The 22566-nt window shown below is 42.8% G+C and overlaps 1 protein-coding gene across 4 annotated transcripts in view; it reads right to left on the bottom strand.

Moving 5' to 3' along the window:
* Positions 1–22566, bottom strand: part of DDHD2 (DDHD domain containing 2) — a 1375691-nt gene that overhangs the window by 196469 nt on the left and 1156656 nt on the right. For 3 of the 4 annotated variants that reach the window (XM_044084314.1, XM_044084317.1, XM_044084315.1), the window contains 2 exons: positions 17567–17737; positions 16775–16946 (listed from right to left, as the gene is read on the bottom strand). In XM_044084314.1, coding sequence (XP_043940249.1) covers positions 16775–16946; positions 17567–17737 — 343 coding nt within the window. Of the gene's footprint in view, positions 1–16770; positions 16947–17566; positions 17738–22566 lie in introns of those variants that run through there. The other variant, XM_044084316.1, reaches the window with a different exon arrangement.

The following is a 22566-nucleotide window of genomic DNA, read 5'->3' as shown; positions in this document are numbered from 1 at the left end:
TAAATTTGCAGTTACAGATAAACAGTCTGCTGGCACAAGCAATCGATCAGGAAATTAATGAAAGAATGAACAGTGAGCTTTGAGGCAGCTGTATGGGAAAACACAAACTAATGTCAAGTGACGAGCAGTTCAGTGAAAATAAATGAAGTTTGATACACTGAAGGGAATATAAGTAGATGCATTTCTAGTTACATCAATCTCTTCAGTATAACTCCCAACTATGTAAAATCTATCCATTTAGAAGTAGCTAGGGCACTCTTTATTAAAGCTAAAAATCAATTAACTTACAGTGTGCAAGTCGTTTTTCACATCTGGAAGGAAAGGTGAGACAGGTCAAGAATAGATGATGTGGGTAAGGAACACAGGCTGTAGCATGCCTTTTCAGCAAGATTAAATCAATCTTTAGAATGGGTAAACCCTGCGGTTGCAGCTGTCTATTTGTGGCATTTCCCCATATAAGAAGGGGTACTTTCCTTTCTTTGAAAAGTGTAGATAATTGAGCATGATTTTTGTGAATTAAAAGGGGTTAGGGGTTAAACTAAAAATGTCCATTTTTTTCTTTGCTTCTTGAGTGTTTTTAACGAAGTGAAATGAAAAGTCTGGGAAAATGTGACATGGGTCCAAACAGTGATGAGAAGTTACAACTTCATACAAGATCAACCTGTCAAACACTAATGTGTACATGCAACGTGCAAGCTTGAAACATGCATTCAAAACCCTGCCATGTGGAGTATGTGGAAGAAGCAACATCTTATCAGAATGACTGCTTTATCAATCATTCCATAGACTGTGAATGACATTGTAGTTATGGACAAGAGGCAATGAGAATTGAATTATATTATGATGTCTAGGGTACACAAAATGTTAGAGGAGACACACATACATATAAATGAACATGTGAATTTGGCAAAGAAAGGGTTCAATATGATTATTTAGTAGAGTAAATAACAGGGGGAGGGGTGATAACACCAACTGAGTGTGAGGCTCCAGTAATGATAAAGGAAGGACAAGAGTGGCAGATTTGTGGTGATAAGGGGTTATGGGCAAGAAAGGAAGATTAAACTGGCATATATTTATATTCCACCTAAAACTGCTACTAAGGAATTTTAAAAAATATGGGGCAGGTCATTAGCTTCCATCACGGATTATTATTCACAGGTAGGGACTGGCACTTGATAAACAATAGTGAAGCTATTTCAGAGGGATCTAGAAGGGAACATACAACAAAACATAGTAGATTTCTGAAGAAATATATGAGACTATTTGGGATGGAAGATGTGAAATTACTAGCAGTAGGCCAGACAGAAATTACATGTCACTCCCCAAGGTACAATAACTAAGTTAAACTGGAAAACAATTATTACTCACAGAAGCATGGGAATTTATCTGAAAGTTTTGAAACACATCCAATAACTACTTCTACCAATAAAGACTAAGACAGAGATGTAGGGTAATCATGTTAAAATAGGCAATGATACATTCCTACTTACCTATTAAAAAGAAAATAATTTAAGGAATGGGTAGAGGATGTGATTCAAGAGCTGTTAGGAAAGATATACATTTCTTTTAAAGGAATATATAGGTGAGGAGTGAGATAAAATGAAAATGGAATTTAAAAATAAGGTATAAAGAGACAGAAATATGTAATAGAAATATTTAGAGGGATTATCAAAGGTTAAAGGATTGCAGATGCAGGAGAATTTTGTAGAGCAAGAAAAAGAGCAATTACTGAGTGCTGAATGGAAAAATAGGCAGCTTTTGATAACATGCACAAGTTTAGAAAGGTTGCTGTTAAGCAATTTTTTTATAGTAACCCCAGAGCACACAGAGACTATACTCACCTAACCACCGACAACTGTGGCAACTCAGGATAAATACGACTAGACTTTGTAAGGACTTTAGGGCTGATAGCCTAGTAACTGTCTATGAACCTATTATTAGCATGACAGCTTAAGCAACATAAAATAGAAGGGTGTGTGTCAAATAAATTTTGTCAGAGAAGAACCCTCTCACCAGAAACTGACTAGAAAAATAACCAGAGACCCTATAGAGGTATGACAGATATTTTGGTAATTCTATGAAAATCTGTACAGAACAGAAGAATGGGACACCACAAATTGAAATACAAAAGATGCATGGGACTTACAAGATGGCTGCACACTGATCTGATTCTGCCAGTGTGAAAACAAACTGTGAAATGACAGCCAGTGATATTATCAGCTTGAATAAAATTCATTTACTGGCTAGTAAGTACACTGACTGGATGCCAACAAAAAAGAAACGAAGACAGAATGAAAGAAAATCAACTACAACAGGTGAAGAGAAAACACTGACTGGGAAGAATCCTGCAGCTATTCAGCAAAATGCAGTTCAAGCCCCAGTTTTGATGCAAGACATGGCTTCCGGAAATTTAGAGAAAAATAAAAATATTAAAAAGATTTTTTTTACTAAAAAATGCTTTTTATTCAAACACTCTAAAAAGTAAAAAATAAGGAAGACTGAAAACTTTGCAAGAGAAACACAGACAAGCTGATTTCAGAAAAGCATTTGAGGTTGGTTTTGCTGATTCTGGTAATGAGGTATCAGAAGTAGTAACAGGAATCATCAAAACCAACCTCAAATGCTTTTCTGAAATCAGCTAGTCTATGTTTCTTTTAGAAAGTTTTCAGTCTTTTTTCACTTTTTAGTGACACTGAATAAAATGCACTCTATTAAAAAATCTTTTTTTATATTTTTATTTTTTACTTTTTAGTCTAAGTAAAATATTGGTTAGTAGTACACTATTGCTATTATCATTAGTGGTAGCACACTGCAGTATGTTTAAAAGATCATGAAACTCAAAAACTGTTCCTAACATGTTAGAATGTTTACATGGCCAGACTCACTTCAGAGATGCTATCATTGTACTTGCCTACTGACAAGAACATGCAGGTCTATCCACCTCCCCTTCCCAACACATGTACACCGAATACAGTTGACAGCAATGCATGTCCTGCTTTGTTTTAGGGTTGAGAGTACGCAGCCCTCAGTAACTGATCAGGGATGGTAGTTAGTGCCAGATCCTCATGTTCTGCAGCACGCACTCCTGCACCATTTTCCATGCTGCTGCTGCTGAAGATGGAGTGGTCATTGCTGCCACAGATACGGGTCTGGCAGCCACACAGCATCGCTACATTTTTACTGCTGGTTCTGCCATTCCCTGCCACTGCAAAACATGTCCAGGGGATCTCAGCAGCAAACACACATTGGGCAAGTGGGATGTAATTTAGACTCTGAAGACTGCAGTAAGGGAACCGCAACACTTGAGAGTAGAGAATCGGACTGACTGTCATAGTAATAGATAGGGTGTATAGTTAATGATATTATAAATATTCTTTTCCTGAGGATCAGTTCATCAGATAAGACTATGCATGAGTGCACGTGTGTGTAGGAAGTGATGTACAGAGATGTGAGAGAGTGTGTGTGTGTGTGTGTGTGTGTGTGTGTGTGTGTGTGTGTGTGTCTGTTGTCTAAGGCTGCTCATAGTACAGTATGTGCATCTGTTGTTTAAGGATGCTCATAGTACAGTGCATCCCACTCTGTGTGTGTTTGTGTGCGCACATAGGAAATGATGTACTGAGATGTGATGTGCGTGTTTTTCGTTAAAAGCCGCTTGTAGTACAGTGCATCCCACTGTGTCCCTCTGTGGTTCTGTCACGTCTTTGTGGGTGTGTCCCTCACCGACGAGATGCTCTGTATTTTTTCTGCTGTCTCTTGACAGCATGACGAACTGCAGAGGGACAGAGCCACAAAGGCAATTTCAATAAAAAGCATTCTAATAAAAATAAGTCAAATGTGCTCAAAGCTGATTAAGCTAAGTTAAACACTAAAAGAGCACAACTACTCAACAAAAGGCTGGAAAATGGCAGAAGCTTTAAACATAGATTCACTTGAACTAATAAAACTGCAAAAATCAGAGGTCAAAATGAAGAAAAGTAAAGTCTGGCTGAGTATGAGACTGTTCAAGAAGAGATTTTTCAAAAAAATAGAACTAGAGGACAGAGCACATAGGGAAAATCTGAGACTTTTTGCTGTACCGGAAAAACTAAAAGGAAAAGACTGTATTAATTTTATGAAGGCACACCTAAGCAACTGGACTGGTACTCCACAGCAGGAACTGTTAACTGAAAGGGCACACCATGTGTATGTTCCAAATCTAGTCATGAAAAAGCAGCCAAGACCTTTATTAGTAAAGATGCAAACCAACCAGAAGACAGAGTAGATCCTGACGAAACTGGCAAAAGGGCAAAATATTAAAAGTTGGAGAAAGTAGAGTGTTTGTGGAAAATGATTATTCACAGCATACCAGGCAGAAAGGAAGAAAAAAAAAAAATATATATATATATATATATATATATATATATATATATATATATATATATATATATTCCAGTAATCAGGGAATGTCAAGAAGCAAGTGTGAAATTCAAGTTGTTGAATCCAGCTGTCTTTAGAATATTTTTTTCCTTGAAGGATCAGTTATTTTTGTTGCAGAACATGTTAATGAGGATATGCACAAGTTTGTGCAACAAAAACTGAGCCATCAAGCAGAAGAAGACTGCTTCTCGTTCTTCTGATAATAAAGCACAAGGATAAACTTTACAAGTGAAACCTTTCCCAATGTTCCAAAGAAAAATGCTTGAGAGATAGAGGAAAGCACATGGATTGACTAGAATAATTTCGGAGTACCCTGGAATTGAACCAGAATCTGGAGTTGAGAGACAGAGATGAACAGAAAGAAGACCAGCAACACAAACACAGAAATTAATGAATAAATGTGAGACTGCAAAGAATCACATCTGTGAAATGTAGCTGTATAAGCAAAAGTGGAAATACTGGACTTTTGCTGACTTTGTTAAATGTGTAGGGAGTTCAAAGGCATTTTTGATCCTTCATGGCCATTAACATTTAGAAAGACACTGAGGGGAGGGGAAAGAGGAAGGAAAAGCATAACTGTTAATAAAAGAATTTCTGTTCTTAACATTATTTCTATGAAACTTTTCATGATTTAAATTGCATGCTTGACAGTAAGGCATTTTTAGTTGTTCTCGTACTTAAAAATACTAAACAGATGCACTTTTTTTTCCTTCTCTTTTAGTATTAAGAAATGTATGCATTATAATACAATAAGAGAAAAAAGGCTAGACAAAATCATGCTTAAGTTAATGGGCTGTAATCCTGGGCTGTTGAAGTAGCGTACACAGTTCAAAATATATGTATAGTATATATGTATATATGTATAGTTGATATGATTTCTCTTACTTTTGCATAGGTCAATGTCTGGATTAAGACCCTTGTCTTAAACTAATAAGTTTTAAGTGGAAACAGGTAAATAAGAGAACACTGAACATTGAACATATTAAAAATCTTCCCCTTGGCAATAAATATTTCAGCTTCTTTTTAGAAGCCTACATCTGAGGACTACATTTATCTCTCATATGTTTCCATGGAGACAAGCTGATAATAGGGTAATAAAAAGCCAGAACAATGGTTTCTTTAAAGCTAAAAGTTAATGTTTTCTGAAAGCATGCACATATTTTTCACATCTGGTAGGGATAAAAAGAAGAGACCCCGATTGAAAGTACAAGCATAGGCAATACAACGAGTCTTGCATGGATCACCTCAGTTTTGGGTTAATTAAGTCTTATGTTTGCATCTATTTGTGACAATTGTTCCTATTAGGAGGGTTAAACTTCCTTATTTGAAGATGTACACAATTTTGTGCGTCTGTATTAAGATAATGGGTTATGAAGGTATTATGGGGGTGTTTATGTTTTTTAGAGGGTTTTCATTAAAAGATAAAAGTCTTGTAAAATGTGACATAGGTTTCAATGTTGATAAGAAAAACTATATAAAGGATTAACTTGCCAGACATTAGTGGGTGCATGTATCACAAAAGTTGGAAACAGATATTTAAAAAGCTGCCATATAATATATGGGAATAATGACTTCTTATCATAATGAAAACATTGTCCACATTATCTTGGAATGTGAATGGCCTCACAGGTACAGAAAAAGAAGAAAGAATAATTATATTAAGAAATGAACAGTGCAAATAGCAATACTACAGGCGACAAATTTGGAAAGAAATGAACATGTGAATTTGACAAAGAAAGGATGAATATTCTGCAAAATCTCAGGGACAAAGGAAAAAAGTGTATTTAGATTTATTGCTAGAGGAGCTCCAAAAGTGAAAGGAGAGGGGAAAAAAGATAATTGTAGATTTGTGGTAGTAAGGGACTGCTGGCAAGGGATGAGGATTATGCTGGCATCTACTTGTATTCCATTTAAAAAGGTTGTTATAGAGCTTTAAAAACTGGGAGAAAAAAATCAGCTTCCAGGAGGGAATATTGCTTACAGGTGGGGACTGGAATTTAATTTGCAACAGTGAGGATATATCTGGGGGGCTAAAAGGGAAAATATAAGAGGATAGATTTATGAAGAAATTTACAAAAATATTTGGTATGGAAGACGTGAATTCAGTAGTAGGAACTCAAACAGAATTTACATATTAATTACCAATGTACAATAACTGGGCTAGACAGAAATTATATTTCACAGGAATATGTGCAGTTAATTGAGAACTATGATATGCATCCAAAAACTATTTCAGATCATGTGCCAATAATTTTTAAGATAAAAATACATGGTAATGAATTAAGGATAAGATACTGGTGCTTCCCAACCTACCTGTTAAAAAGGAAGGAATTTAAAGAATGGGTAGTTATTAGGGAACATACAAAATACACCAGAAGTTCTAGCTAGCGAGTGCATTAAAATGAAAGTGGATTTTAAAAATAGGGTAGAAATCAAAAGAAAAGGAGATATGGTTAAGAAGTAACAAAAATTATTTAGAGGGACTGATAAACATTAAAGTAATACAGAATAAGGGGAATCTCACAGAACAAGAAGATGCAGTACTGCAGAGTGCTAAACAGAAAATAAGGGAGTACCTGGACAACGTGCATGCATTTAGATAGCAACTGTTTTCTGATGATTATTATTTCTGAGCACAAAAACTTTTGGCATGACTTGGGTAACAGAAAGTAGAAAGGGTTGTTGGCAAACTGAGGGAGCATATAACAAGAAAAACAACAAGAGATCCTGTAGAGATATTGGAGATATTTCAGAAATGTTATAAAAATTTGCAAAAAGCAGAGAAGAGGGGAAATAAAGAAAAAGTACAGATGGAAATATTTATGTAATACTTAAATATGCCATTGTTAGAGGTAGAAGAAGATCAACAATTAACAGTCAAGACAAGAGTAGATGAGATAAAATGATGTATAACCAATCTTCAAGAAAGTCTCCAGGAAAAGGTAGTATTCAGGTGGACATTTGCAGGCTAGTAGGGAAGAAAGAGCTAAAGATCTGGAAGAATTTGTTTAACAATATTTTAAAAGGAGAGGAAGCACCAACATCCTGGGAAAATAGCGCTGGTGGCTGTATTACCCAAAGATGGTACTGACCCATCAGATCCAGCTTCATATAGGCCCATTTCAATTTTAAAGCTTTTGTGTCTATAATGGCTAAAAGAATGGCAAAGGTGTTGCCAAAATTGAGAGATATGGATCAATGTGGTTTTGTGGAGGAGAGGCAAACATCTGACAGCATTAATAGAACAATGACTATCTAAAGCAAAAGTAGAATGTAAGAAAACACTGCTGATGTTGGTGGGTTTTGATGCACAGAAAGTATTCAACAGAGTAAGCTGAAATTTTATGAGTAGGACAAAGGAGGCATTTGCATTTCCTGATACAATAAGAAGGTTAATTAGGAGGATATATGATGGACTGGAGGCAAAAATAGAGTGGGAGGGTTCCTCGCTGATAAGTTGCGTCTGAAAAGAAGAACCAGACAGGGAAGTCCTCTTCCCCTTTGTTATTTGCATTATATTTAGGACCACTGGCAAAGAAAATAAGGGACTCTGAAATTCAAGAAGATAACTGATATGGTAATCAAGAAAAGTTGGCTTTATTTTGCAGATACTATTATTTTGTACCAGATAAAACCAGAAAAGGACATTTCAGTGCTGTGGAACAGTCTGAGTCAGTTCTGGGTGTTTTCAGGATTTTAAATTAATGAAGATAAAACAAATGCTATAGCTGTAAACTATGTACCCACACATGAATTGGTTCAGCTATACCCATTTTTATGCGGACATGATAAAATTAAGTAATTAGTAGTATTGGTTAAAAAGGATTTTGATACGGCAGCTAAGGATATCTGAGAAGAAACCGAACAAAACAATACAAAACCTAAGAAAATAGAATCTTTTGCCTATGAATATGGCTAGTACGATACAAGCAGTAAAAATGTTTTTAGTTCCTTTAGTGTTATACATAGGTCGGGCATAGTTTTATTAACTAGAGGAAAAGTTGTGGATATTAATTAATAAAAAGTTGTAGGATTTCATTTGGAAGGGAAGAGAGCACGAGTCAAGTGGAATAAATTGATCGTTCAAACAAGGTTTAGGATTACCTGATTTGAAGGGATTCTTTAGAGCTACACAGTTAAGGTTCTTATACATGAGACAAGCAGAAAGCTGCAATTCAAAGTGGAAAAGGATAATGATTAATCAGGGGGGACAAATTCAAGAATTAAAGAAAGAGTGGGATTTTGGTTGTAGATCCTTAAGGAGAATAACAGTCATACAAAATTTTATATTCATAAAGTAGCAGAAAGTATACCAAGAACTAAGTCAACAAGGGAGGAGAGAAAGGAGATTCTGCCAGTAGGGATAACTGCAATTAGAGGTACAGAGAATAGGCAATAGGGGACTGGAATTTATTGGAGGAAGCTGGCAAAGGAACCAAGGTATTGCAAACAAATAATTAGAGAGGGAAAGGTAATAGAATGGGAAGAGGCCAAGAAGACATTTGGACTGCAGTCTAGAGATAGCCTTCTCTATCAGGGACTGATATCAGAGTATAGGCAAAGAGAAAGGGATAGGGGAATCCTAAACGAAAGGCCTGCACTGGTTGAGGTTTTAGTTGAATCTAGAACATAAGCTGCTGTTAAAAAATAGATAACAAGTAAAGCATATAAAATATTACACAACAACTAGACAGACTAATCAGACACAGGAGGTAAAAAAAGACTGAGAAAGAGCTTAGATAAGCAATTCACAAAGAAACACTGTGAGGACATATGTATGGCTTCCAAACATACAACAAAATCTAGAAGATATAGGAGGATTTCTGCCGGGAAGTGTTTGCATAGGAACTTTTATACCTCAATCAGACTACAAAAAAAATTTCCTCGGGTAGATGGCAAATGTTGGATGTATAATGGGGAAAAAGGGGTACCTGGGAACATATGTTCTCAGAATATGAATTGGCAGACTTTAAAAATTCCCTGCAGAATACTCTTGTCAGGAATACTGGGAGATCAAATAACTAAGGAAATGATTTTTTGAACTGAGAGACAGGATTTGAATTGTCTTGACCTACTACGCCCTTGTTAAGCTTAATTCTGGTGGCTGCTAAAAAAAGAAATCACTAAAAAATAGAGATCAAAGTCTAAACCAACCACAATTGCAGTAGTGAATATTGTAATAGAGGTAAAAGAACAAGAATTGGCATCTTTAGAAAACATTAGTAGTAAATTACATAGAAAATTTTGAAATTGTGTGAACAATACATGCAGAAAAATGTTTTGGAGGTTTAAGAGAAGGCAGAAACAAAACAAGTTATGTAATGTTGGACTGATTATATTATACAGAACAATATTTGTGATGTATAATGTTTGTAAATGTGAACTTGTTAATACGGTTTGATTATTTTTATATAAATGTAAGTTTTCCTGTGTCACAAGTGATAATTCAATAAAGTTGCTTCTTAAAAAAAATAAAAGAATGGAGCTCTGCACCCTGATCCTTTACACTCCAACCACCACCAGACACGCAAGAAGGTCCTGCCTCATTACTTCTCCTGTTCCCAGCCAGCTTCTTCTGCAGCAGGGCATCTAAGTGAATGTGAGAGGTCTGGGAGGTAATCAGGGCATTATCCAGATAACAAGAAGCTACAAGGAAATTTTCAGCACACCACCTTACTACTAACTTCAGCTTCATGCTAAAAATAAGAAGTTATGTACTCACCATAACGTTCCATCTGAGTAGATAAACTTCACTTGTCAGCAACCTATGGGTATCTGATCTGACTTCGGATCTGAGCCGGCAGTTTTCAACAGCTTAGATCCGAGCTCTTAGCTCCTCCCCCTACTCATAAACCCCTGCCAACCCTGACTGACCTCAGATAAAGTTTGCCCCTAAAACAGCAACTACTAAAGATAGCTCAATATCAAAGACCATCTCTGAAGACAACAAATGTGAACAATCAAAGGTCAGGGGGAAGGAGGGGGGGACGGTTGCTGACAAATTAAGTTTATCTACTCAGATGCAACGTTATGGTGAGTTCATAACTTCTTAATCTGAAGTAGCTAACTTCATTTGCGTAGCAACCTATGGGACAGAGTCCCCAGCTACCTAAACCTTGGGCGGCCATCATGGAAGGATGTTCCGGAGCACTGCAGAGCCAAAGGATGCTCTCCCTCTGGAGATAATATCCAGTTTATAATGGTTGATAAAGGTATGAGATGAGGCCCAAGTGGCAGCTGAACAAATATCATCTAAGGATACCCTGGATCTGAAGGCAGCAGAGGTGGACATAGATCGGGTAGAGTGGGCACGGACTCCCTCAGGTGCGGGCCTACCAGAACTTTCATAAGCCAAAAGATTACATTGTGAGATCCATTGAGACAATGTGACTTTAGATACAGATTTACCCAAATTCGTTTTGGCAAAGGAGACGAACAACTGGTCAGATTGCCTATGACCAGATGCTGTGAATATAAAATCGAAGTTGTTTATGCACATCCAAAAGGTGTAGTTTGTATTCCCCTTTGTTCTGATGATTGAGGAAGAAAACTGGCAGGTTAATAGACTGATTAATATTTGACTCGGAAGCAACCTTAGGGAGAAAAGAGGGATTGGTCCTGAGGTAAACTTTATCCTTGTGAAAGATTAGATACGGGGGTTTCACACAAAGGGCTTGAATTTCAGAAACTCTTCTAGCTGAAGTGATGGTGACGAGAAAGGCCGTCTTCCAAGACAAGTACTTGAGATCCAATGAAGCTGCAGGCTCAAAGGGGGAAGCTGTCAAGGCCTGAAGCACTAATGTCAAATCCCACGGAGGTACCACTTCCTTTACTGGAGGTCTGAGTAGGAAGGTGCCCTTCAGAAAGGTCTTGCACAGTTTTGAAGTGATCAAAGGATGCAGATCATGTCCGACAGGGTAGTGAGAGATAGCTGCTAGTTGAACCTTGACGGTGGAACAGCTAGCCCCCTGGTGAAACAGTCCTGATAAGAAGACGAACACAGCAGGTAAGGGAGCTGTGAAGGGATCCAAGTTTTGACGTTCCGTCCAAATCGAGAAACTTTTCCATTTGCTACTATAAATCTTCCTAGTAGAAGGCTTGTGGGCTGCTACTAGAATGGCTTTGACTGGGGAAGAGATGCCGGGAGTCCTAGCTAAGAGTGGAACTGGAGCAGCCAAGCTGTAAACTTGAGACTGACCAGGTTCAGGGTTGGGAGACCCAGAGGGTGGGAAATCAGATCCGGGAGGGAATCTAGAATGCAAGGAAGATTCACCAGATGAGACCAAAGGTAAGGAAACCAGGTTTGACGAGGCCAGAATGGGGCAATGAGGATGATTCTACTCCCCAACCGACTGGCTTTCTGTAGAAACGTTAGCATCAGGGAAAGAGGCGGATAAGCATAAAGCAGACTGGGAGGCCAAGCATGCACCAGAGCATCTCTCGGGGATTCCCCGACTTGGGGAATTAAAGCAAAATAGCTGTTGCATTTGGTGTTTGAAGGAGAGGCGAAAAGATCGCAACAGGGCTGCCCCCACTTGGCAAAAATCTGATTCGCTACCTGCGGATTGAGAGACCACTCATAAGGGGAAAGGATGGTGCAACTGAGTCTGTCCGCAAGGATGTTGGACCATCCCGGAATGTGCGTTGCAATGAGGAAATGGTTGGTGGAGATCGCCCATTCCCACACTCTCATGGCCTCTAGACAGAGTGGGTAAGACCTGGTTCCCCCCTTTTTGTTGATGTACCAGACAACAGACATGTTGTCCATCTGGATTGAAATAGTCCCTAGAGGAAGAAGGTCCTGAAGTGCTCACAACGCTAACAGCACTGCCCTCATCTCTAGGACATTGATATGCAAAGAGGTCTCCATGTTGTTCCGCATGCCTTGGACAGTCCTGCCCGAAGAGTGCCCCCCCACCCGAGGCGAGAGGCGTCCGTGGTCACAGTGGCAAGGGGAGGGGCCATAGAGAAGGGGCGTCCCGTGTGGAGGTCCGGAGATTGTAGCCACCATACGAGAGCCCTCTTGCAAGCCCTGCTGAGGTGAATGGGATGACTCGGAGGGTAGTGACAAAAAGACCACTGGACTTGGAGGGTCCATTGCAAGACCCTCATGTTCAGACGTGCCATTGGCAATAAGTTGATTGCCGCTGCCATTGAGCCTAAAGCCCTCAGGACCAATTCCGCAGGAGGAGCTGAAGATAGAAGGATGGCCCGCACATGAAGCCTCAGGGTTCGAAGTCATTCTGGGGTTAAGAAGGCTACAAGACTGATTGTGTTTAACCTGGCCCCGATAAAATTAATGACCCGAATCGGGGTGAGAGAAGATTTGTCCATATATATTGTGATCCCTAGCCAGGGAGCAATGCGAAGAAAATAGTTCCTGGCTGTGCAGAGTAGATGCCTTGTCGGGGAGGTCAGGAGCCAGTCATCCAGGTACGGAAAAACCTGAATTCCCTGGAGCCTCAGGTGGGCCGCTATCACTGCTAACACTTTGTTGAACACCCTAGGGGCTGAGGTGAGACCAAAGGGGAGAGCCCTGAATTGGTAATGATTGGCCCCTAGCCGGAAGTGGAGAAGCCTCCTGGATCTTCTGTCCATGAGAATGTGGTAGTATGCATCCTTGAGGTCTATTGAGCACATCCAATTGTTCTCCCGTAAAAGGGGGAGAATGGATTGAAGAGTGACCATCCCGAACTTCTCTTTGGTTACTGACAGGTTCAAGAGGGAGAGATCGAGGATTGGCCTTAAGTCCCCCGTCTTTTTTAGCACCAAAAAGAACCTGGAGTAATAACCCGATCCGAGCTGGTCTGGGGGGATGTGTTGGATGGCTCTTTTTTCTAGGAGCTGCTGAATTTCCACAGCTGCGGCCTCCCTCTGATCGGGTGGGACATCGGGGAGGTGCTTGGGGAAGAGAGGGGGGTAAGAGAAAGGAATCTGGTAACCTCTGGATATGATGGGCACCCAGCGGTCTGCTGTGATGGACTCCCAAGCTGCCGGGTGCCTCGAGAAACGTCCCCCGACTGCCTCCAGAGTGGAGCAGTCGGGCAGCCCCTCAGGGCTGCTGCGTGAGCTGGTCAGAGAAGGGTTATATGGACCCAAAGTTCTTTGGGCCCCCTCTGCCTCTAGGGTGGCGTCCTCCCTGCCCTCCTCTGCCACGGAAGGACTGGGGATCCGGAGCGGGCTGGGACTGTTGCGACTTCCGGAACCACATCTTCTTCTGTCCCTTTTGGTTCCTGGAGAAGGACCTCTGGGGAGCAGTGAAGCGGACTCCGATGGCAGACAACGTCTTCCCGTCCTTTTCGCTCTGGACCAAGGTGTCGCGAACGGTCTTCCCAAATAGGGTAGGACCATCAAAAGGGGCATTTGCGAACGACGCCTTAAAGAGTTCCGAGAAATCACAATGCCGGAGCCAGGCCTGAGGCCTGCTCCGCTGGCTCTAGCGGCTCCCTCTGTGGCATGGGATAGTCGCCGCATAGAGGTATTGGAAATGGACCTAAAAGTGGCCATACACGTGGAGTACAGCTGTTTGTCTTCCGCCGACATGGACTCTGGGGGCGATGCAGCGTATTCCTTAATGAGATCCCGCTGCAATCGAATAACGTGTGCCATATAGTTCAGAGACCTAACAGAGGACGCTGAACTAAACACCCGCTTCCCTAAGCAGTCCAGCAATCGGGACTCCTTGCCCGGGGGAGTGGACCGAGGGGTTCTCTTGAGCTAGTTCCCTCTTAGTGGCCACCGCCACCAACATGGCATCTACTGGGGGACCCTTGCTCCAATGGGGCCTATCCGCAGGGGGACTGAGGATCCTGTCAGGGCATCTTGGGACTGGCTCCACAGTGTCCGGCTCCTTCCACGCCCTGGTGGTAATCAGGTCCACCAAGGGGTTGGCTGGAGGGGACACCCAAGAGGTAGAAGGGCCTGCTTCAAATACCTCCAGGAACACGGACTCATCCGAGGTCGGCTTTGGGGTAGACCACCCGCCTCTGATCCTGAGCATTTCCATGAGGTCTCTAAAGGAGACATCCTCGGGGGGTGACTTTGGGGAGCCTTCCTCTTCCTCCAAATCCGTGTCTTCAGTCAAGGACTCAGGGGAGTCCACGTGCCTCCTCTTGCACTTCCGCTTGTGGGGGATTTCCTCGGGGGGGCTGTCCGAGGAGGCCTCACCAGCAATATCCTGTTCCAGGGGAACGACCTGGGACATTGAAGCAGGCTGTCCCTGGGGCTGCGTGATGGAAGTCGGACCCAACAGAGAAGTAGTGCGGGGTGGAGCAGTGGCAAGGACCGGGGGCCTAGAAGCAGTCGACAGGGCCATCTCCACCACGTCGAACGCCGAGAAAGAGCTGCTCTCTCTGGGATCCGAGAGCAGACCCTCACTCTGGGCCGGCACCGAAGCGATCGGCTCTGACGGACCAGTATGCTCCGACCTGGACGGCGCCGAAGGCATACTGAAACCCTTGGATCCGAAGCTCAGCCCTCGGCTCAGAGAGCTTGGATCCGACAAAAACGGACCCGATAGGCTCGAGGGAAGCGTCGGTGCCGAAGTACCCGAGACTGTCGGCGCCGACCCACCCCCGGTTCCAAGGCTGGCTGGCTCCGAAAGCTCCGAACCCGGGAAGTGGGCCGGAGAAGGAGCTATCGGGATAAAGAAAGGGGTCGAGCTCCCTCCCAGAGGGGGGGGGGGGGAGGCAGGAGCACTCCCATCTGCAGTTGGGCCTGGAGGAACCTTCGCATCATCCGGTCCAAATCCGCATCAGAAAGGCTGCGAGTGGATCTCGACGAGGCCACCGGGACGGGAGTGCCGCCTCGATGACCTCGAAGGAGATCGGGTCTCCTCCTCATCAGGACCCGGTGAAAAACTTGGAGACCGGATCCGAGAGGGAGGAGACCGCTTAGCCGGGGGGGCTGACGCAGAGGCCTCGGCCCTCCGCTTGTGGTGCTTCTCCCTCCTTTTGTCTTTCCTGGCCTCCCTCTCCTCTGGGCCTACAGCAGGAGGTTGAGTCCCGGCTAGGGGGAGAGAGGCAGGAGTGGCCGCCGCCGAAGCCGCGGTGGAAGCCATGGTAGGACCGGAGGCCGAAGCCGAATCCGGGGGCAAGAGACCTGCCAGGATCAGCTTGGATCTCCGGTCCTTAAGTGCCCTGGGGTTGAACGCAGCACAGATGGAACACCCAGAGGAAAGGTGTCCAACCCCAAGGCACAGAACACACTGAGTGTGGCCATCAGCCGGTGAAAGCTTATTGCCATACTCAGTGCATTTGGAAAAGATTGGTTTTGGGGCCTCAGACATTTTAAGCTAAGGAGGACACACTCGTTAGGCCCCAACACACGCACACAGACCCTAAAAATATAACTAAAATAGAGTTAACGCTAGGGTTTACAGACCAAAGGGATCTAAACACACCACACTCAAGGGATAGAAAAGAATAAAATTTTTCTATTTTTTCCTCACAAACTAACGACCAAGACTGGAGCTCGAAAACCCAGCTGCTGACGACAAGCGCGGCAAACTAGATCTGAGGTCAGTCAGGGTTGGCAAGGGTTTATGGGTAGGGGGAGGAGCTAGGAGCTCGGATCAAAGCTGTTGAAAACTGCCGGCTCGGATCCGATACCCATAGGTTGCTACACAAATGAAGTTAGCTACTTCAGATTCTTACTTATTTTCTGACACAAACTGCAGATATAACTCGAGTGTAACCAACACACCACACACACACACACACACACACACACACACACACACACACACACACACATATGACTGTCCATAAAGAAAGGTCATACTAGTGAACTAAGTTGCTTGCCTGTCACTTTGCAAGATTAGATGGGAAATCACAAATTTACCCTTGATTTGGCACCTATATCCCTAATGGACGGGGGCAATGTGTGAACGCTTGGTATATACAAAACTATGTCGTAGCTGTACAATTCCTTGAGGTACTAACACGTTAGCAATACTTTGATAAATTTAGAGTAAACTTAGGCTTAAAATGGCTCTTGGGTCAATAGTCTTGTAAGCATCTATGAAACTATGAGATTCTTAATTTTGCCATATTGGTGAACTATTTAATGTAAACAGTCTTCTGATACTGTTGTCGCTTTTGTTATCCCATTATGTTTTCTGGTGATGGTCTGTGTTCCTTTATTATGGTTGCTAGTGTACTCCTGTATTAACAGTTTTTATTGTCTGTAACAAGGCAATGGCTGAAAGAAACTATTGAGATCCAAACTGATATATGAGCCAATCGTAGTAAATATTACGCTACCATTACAACCAGTACACAGGGTACACATCTAAGAGAAGGTATAAGTAAGTTACACTCTTATCCTCAAGTGAAAGGCTATGTATAGACAGTCTTACCAATAGCAGAGGTGGCTCTGGAGTGCAAATAGGTATTCATTAAAACTTTCTATTGGTTTTTCCTGAAGAACATAGTCTATTCTGCGCCCTCCATTCAACATTCCAACTTTTATATCCATTTCTTCCTTTTCTTTGGTACTGACGGTGTCTTCCACCACTCTTCTCACTTCAGCTTGACAGAAAAAAAGAGGAATAGACAAGCATGAAACTTAGTTTGCTTAAGCATCTTTCCTAAGTCCAAAGCAGTGCTGGCAACTGAAAATGGCTAACAAAACATATCAAGCATACTAAACAATAAGGTTATTACAGTACAAAATGTAATCCACATCACAGAGTAGCACCAGTCATGGTTTTCAGTCCTTACAGAATTGGTCTTAGATGAGGAAAGACTTCCTTACAGAGAAGAGACAGCTAGCAAGAAGACAATCAAATAGAAAAAGCTTTGTTCTGGCAATACATGGGAAGGTTTTAATGGTCAACCGCAGAACATAAGCTACATAATAAGGCACTACAATCTTCAAGTATGAAGTTTTTTTTTCTTCAGTGACAAATCTATAGGCCATCCTTTAAAGCACTCATTCTGACCAACAACCAGAAAAACAGATTGCGTAAATTTTCACATCATGTTTGAATGTGCATGCCTAGCCAGCGGAGTTGTTCACCTCTCAAGGTGAGTACTATACTTCAACACACGTCAGATTCTGAGTATCCAGCAATGTCAGTGTGCACACTTGCAGTGGTCCCATTTGCTTCTTTGTGGAAAAATCAATGAAAAGAACTTGAAAGGCTTACCTTTTCTCTCCTTTTCTAGCTCTGGCTGAGGTGGCATTGTAGCATCACAGTCTGTCTGTGGTGGCAGTGCTGGAATCTGAAATCTGGTAAAAGACTGCCAAGCATTCCTCAGTGAGCCCAGTACATTGTTCTTTATGTCTGCACTCATCCTGGTCAGACTCTCTTTTAATTCTGAAAGGTAAATGCTCCTTATTAATCAAATATTCAAACAAAACTGAAGAGTTCCAAACCAACAGTATATAAAAAAGTACAGTTGTGTACACTTACCATAAATGTAGATGTTAGAGTGTATTATCTGTTGCAGTCATTACATTTGGTTAATCTGCTGGCAGGTTGCCCTTGGTCAGCCTGAATAACAAAGTCTTGGGTCCTGCGTCGGTTGCTGTCTCCTCTTCTATGACGTCAGGTCATTAGGTGTATAAAACATGCAGCCAATGCCATTTTAATCAGTTTTTCTTGCCCCAGATGTCAGGTGCCCCTCAAAAGGGGAGCAAAAAAAAAATATATATATATACATACATACACACACACACACACACACACACACACACACACACACACACACACACACACACACACGCACTTTAGAACAGAAAAAAATTACCTTCAACTAAAAGCAAATACATCACAAAGGCTTTTCAGCATAGTGAAGGAAAGAAGAGGTATAAAAATAGAGAAGAAAGGGGGCTGGCGGGTGGGTAACCCGGACTGCAACAGTGAATACACTTGAACATTTATATTTATGGTAAGTGTACACAACTGTACTATGTTCTTCGTGTTTCACTGTTGCAGTCATTACATTTGGGTAGAATCCCAAAGCTATGGACGGAAGGATGGGATTAAACAGCATTAGGAGCAGCTATAAGGCCCTGCAGGACTGCAGTGGTAAAGCCTGCCCCGGATGCCTGCCCTGGATTTAGAAAAGAGAGGTAAATGGCAATGCTTTGTGAATGTATGAACTGAGCACCAAGTAGCAGCTTCTAGAATGTCTCTGGTGGGAACCCCTCTGAGAAAGGCTGCAGAAGTAGAAGCAGCCCTGGTGGAATGGGATCTGATCCTCTTGGGCACAGGTTTACCATGGTGCAAGTAGCAGAAACGAATGCAATGGCTTATCCATTTTGAAATAATCTGCTTTGATATAGCCTTCCCCACTGTTCCTGCAGCAAATGCCACTAGTTGCTCAGACTTTCGTAGAGATTTTGTCTTGTTCAAGTAGAATCTTAGTTGTCTGTGTACATCCAATCAATGCAAAATCCGCTCCCCCTTGTTCTGCGGATTTGGGAAAAAAGTTGGCAGGTGAATGGTCTGGTTAAGAGCCACACTGGATACCACCTTAGGCATAAAAGAAGGATTGGTCCTGAGGGCCACCCTGTCTGGATAAAAGATAATGAAAGGCTCCACTGCCATGAGAGCCTGTATTTCTGAAACCCTTCTAGCTGAAGTGACTGCCAAAAGAAAGGCTGTCTTCCAAGAAAGAAATTTTATATCCACAGTAGCAGCTGGTTCAAAAGGAGGTAGGGTGAGTTTTTCCAGCACAAAATTGAGGTCCATGCAGGAGTCGGTGCTCTCCTGGGAGGCATTAAATTTTTGGTCCCTCTGAGGTACTGCTTTAGCAGGTGATGAGAAAAGAGGGGAGGCTCTGTGTTGTAATGAGCAGAGATGGCAGAGGCATGGATTTTTATTGAAGAAAAAGATAGGCCCTTGTGAAGCATCTCAGTTAAATATTGCAGAATCTGAGGAATATTGGGCTTTGCTGTGTCTATTCCTTGTGCCTGGTTCCAAGCACAGAATCTCTCCCATTTATCAGCATAAGATTTTCTAGTACTAGGCCTTCTGGCCTCCAAAATGACATCCATCACAGGTTTACTGAGATATGTGATTGGTGAAATTAGCTGATTAGCCATGCTGCAAGATTCAGAGTTTGGAGCTGAGTGTGCAGAATTTGATAGTTTTGCTGAAACAATAGATGAGGTGTTTGAGGCAAGTACCACTGAGGAAGGTGTGACATATTCCTGAGAAGCAGGTACCAGTGTTGGCGAGGCCAGTCCAGAGCAATCAGAACCATTTTTGGTTTTTCCTGTCTGACTTTTAGTAAGACCTTGGAGAGTACAGGCAGAGGGGGAAAGGCATAGACTGATAGGTTTTTCCAGCTGAAGGATAGAGCATCCAATTTCCATGCTTTTTTGTGATGAGTTCTTGTGCAGAATTTGTCCAACTGATAGTTTTGGGGAGAGGCAAATAGATCTATGTCTGGGCTCCCCCATTTTCGAGTCAACATGCTGAAGATTTGTGGATCCAGTTTCCATTCGTGTGGGTCCATAAGATTTCTGCTTAGGTTGTCTGTCAGAGTATTTTGCTTTCCTGGCAGGAATTGAGCTTGAAGATGTATTTGGTAAGTCAAGGCTGTGTTCCACAAGGCCATGGCTAGCCTGCCAAGGGGGTAGGAATGGGTACCCCCCTGCTTGTTTATGTACCACATAACTGTGGTGTTTTCCATCTTTATCAGTAGTTGTCCTGGATGAAGGAAGTTCTTGAAGGCTATCAGAGCATTCTGTACAGCTAGCATTTCTTTCTGGTTGATATGTAGATGCATTTGATTTGGGCTACATTTGCCCTGAATGCGTCTTCCTGCCAGATGGGCCCCCCAGGCATAGTCTGATGCTTCTGTAGTCAGGATTTGAGTGGCAGGGGGGTAGAATGAATGACAGTCCCTTGTTTTGGTGACATGCCTCTGCCCACCAAACGAACTCCTGTTGCAGGCAGGGAATGAGAGGAAACAGTTAGTTATGTACTCACCATAATGATCGATGTTATGTGGTCCATCTCGCCTACATTCATTACTGATGGGTTCGGAGCCAACTCGGCCAACTATTTTCTAGCACGAAGTCTCTAATTGGCTGGGCTAACCGATATCCCAGGATGCACCTCGCCCAAACCCCCAGATCTTGTTTGCATACATCACAATCACTCCACATACAGCAAACCTCACTAAGAGGAATATCATCCACCAGAAAAGGGAATAAACAGATTCTGAAGGGTCTTAGATTAATTTTCCTCCAAATCCTTCAGGCACAGGGCAGGTGGAAGGGTACATAAGAATGTAGGCGAGATGGACCACATACATCGATAGTTATGGTGAGTATATAACTAACTGATGTCATGTGGTCCTATCTCGCCTACATTCATTACTGATGGGACAGCGTCCCTAGCACCTCTAACCTGGGAGGTTCATAGGAAAATACTCCTGAGAACCGTGGAACCAAAGGAAGCCCGGCATCTAGATGCCACGTCCAGCTTGTAATGAGAGATAAAGGTGTGGTGAGAAGCCCAGGTGGCCGCTGCACAAACGTCGTCCAAGGAAAGCCTGGTATGATATGCTATTGAAGTCGAGACTGCCCTGGTGGAATGAGCCTTAACTGGGAAGGGTAAATTTCTGCCTGCTGATGAGTAAATAAAGGAAATGCAATCCTTAATCCACTTGGAAATTGTTCCCTTGGAAACAGAGCTACCCGTTCTATTCTCCGAAAAGGACACAAACAATTGATCTGATTTTCTTACATGTTTTGTCCTGTGTAAATACAATCTTAGTTGTCTATGCACATCCAATTGATGAAATTTGAACTCTGCTTTGTTGGAGAAGTTGTGAAAAAACACAGGTAGCTCAATGGATTGGTGGAGGTTAAATGTAGAAGACACCTTGTGGAGGAAAGACGGATTAAGTCTCAGGGATACGCTGTCCTTATGGAATATCAAATACGGGGGCCTAATGGACAATGCTTGAAGTTCTGATACTCTTCTAGCAGAGGTGATGGCCACCAAAAATGCCGTCTTCCAGGATAAAAATTTTAGTTCGCAAGTGGCAGCCGGCTCAAAGGGCGGAGAAGTGATGGCTTGCAATACCAGATTTAAATCCCATGGCATGATGGGTACTGAGACAGGAGGGCGCAGTAACCAGGCACCTTTCAAAAAGGCCTTGCAATGTTTATGGCCCATAAGAGCGGGTTCATAGGATACATGGAAGTTAGAAATGGCCGTCAGCTGCACCTTAATGGTTGAGGGAGCGGCGCCCTGTCGGAAGAGCATAGCTAAAAAGTCTAAGACCGCCGATATAGGGGCTGTGAAAGGGTCCAGGCCTTGGGCTTGAGCCCAGATGGAAAATCTCTTCCATTTGCTAGAGTAAATTCTTCTGGTGGAGGACTTGTGAGAACTCGATAGAATATGCACCACCTCAGGTGAGAGGGAATGTAGTCTAACTATTGATGGAAGTGGAGCAGCCAGGCTGTCAACCTGAGGGGCTGTAGGGAGGGGTGGAGCTGTCCCGACATACGAGTCAAAAGGTCTGGCACTGGATCCAGAGTCCAAGGACTGTCCACTGTGCACCGCTGAAGGAAGGGGAACCAGACCTGGCGGGGCCAGTGTGGATCAATTAAAATCATCTCGCTTCCCAAGGAAATGGCTTTCTGAATCACTCTTGGTAACAGAGGAAACAGAGGAAAGGCATAGAGCAGACCGGAAGGCCAACCGTGGACTAGAGCGTCCCTGGGTGACTCCCCCTGTGGGGGGATCAGAGCGAAGTAGTTGCTGCATTTGGCATTGAGGGGACAGGCGAAGAGATCGCAGCAAGGCAGACCCCACCTTTTGAAGATCTGAGTCACAAACTCGGTTGTTCAGAGACCACTCGTAAGGCATCTGAATAGCTCTGCTTAGCCTGTCTGCTATCACGTTGGATTTTCCTAGAATGTGCATTGCAACTAGAAACCGTTGGGAAGACACTGCCCAATTCCACACTCTCATGGCCTCTCTGCAAAGGGGGTAAGACTTGGTTCCCCCTTGCTTGTTCAGGTACCAAACAACTGACATGCTGTCTGAGTGAATAGCAATCGTTCCCCGGGGAAGAGAGCTCTGGAGTGCTTGCAACGCTAACAGCACTGCTCTCATCTCTAGGACATTGATGTGTAAGTGTACCTCGTGATCCTGCCACATGCCTTGGACCGTTCTTC

This window comes from Protopterus annectens, chromosome 9.part0, assembly GCF_019279795.1.
Source record: "Protopterus annectens isolate FY-2018-M chromosome 9.part0, PAN1.0, whole genome shotgun sequence".
NCBI classification, from domain to species: domain Eukaryota; kingdom Metazoa; phylum Chordata; order Ceratodontiformes; family Protopteridae; genus Protopterus; species Protopterus annectens.
The sequence above is the reverse complement of the archived record's forward strand: the minus strand, read 5'-3'. Positions and strand labels throughout refer to the sequence as shown.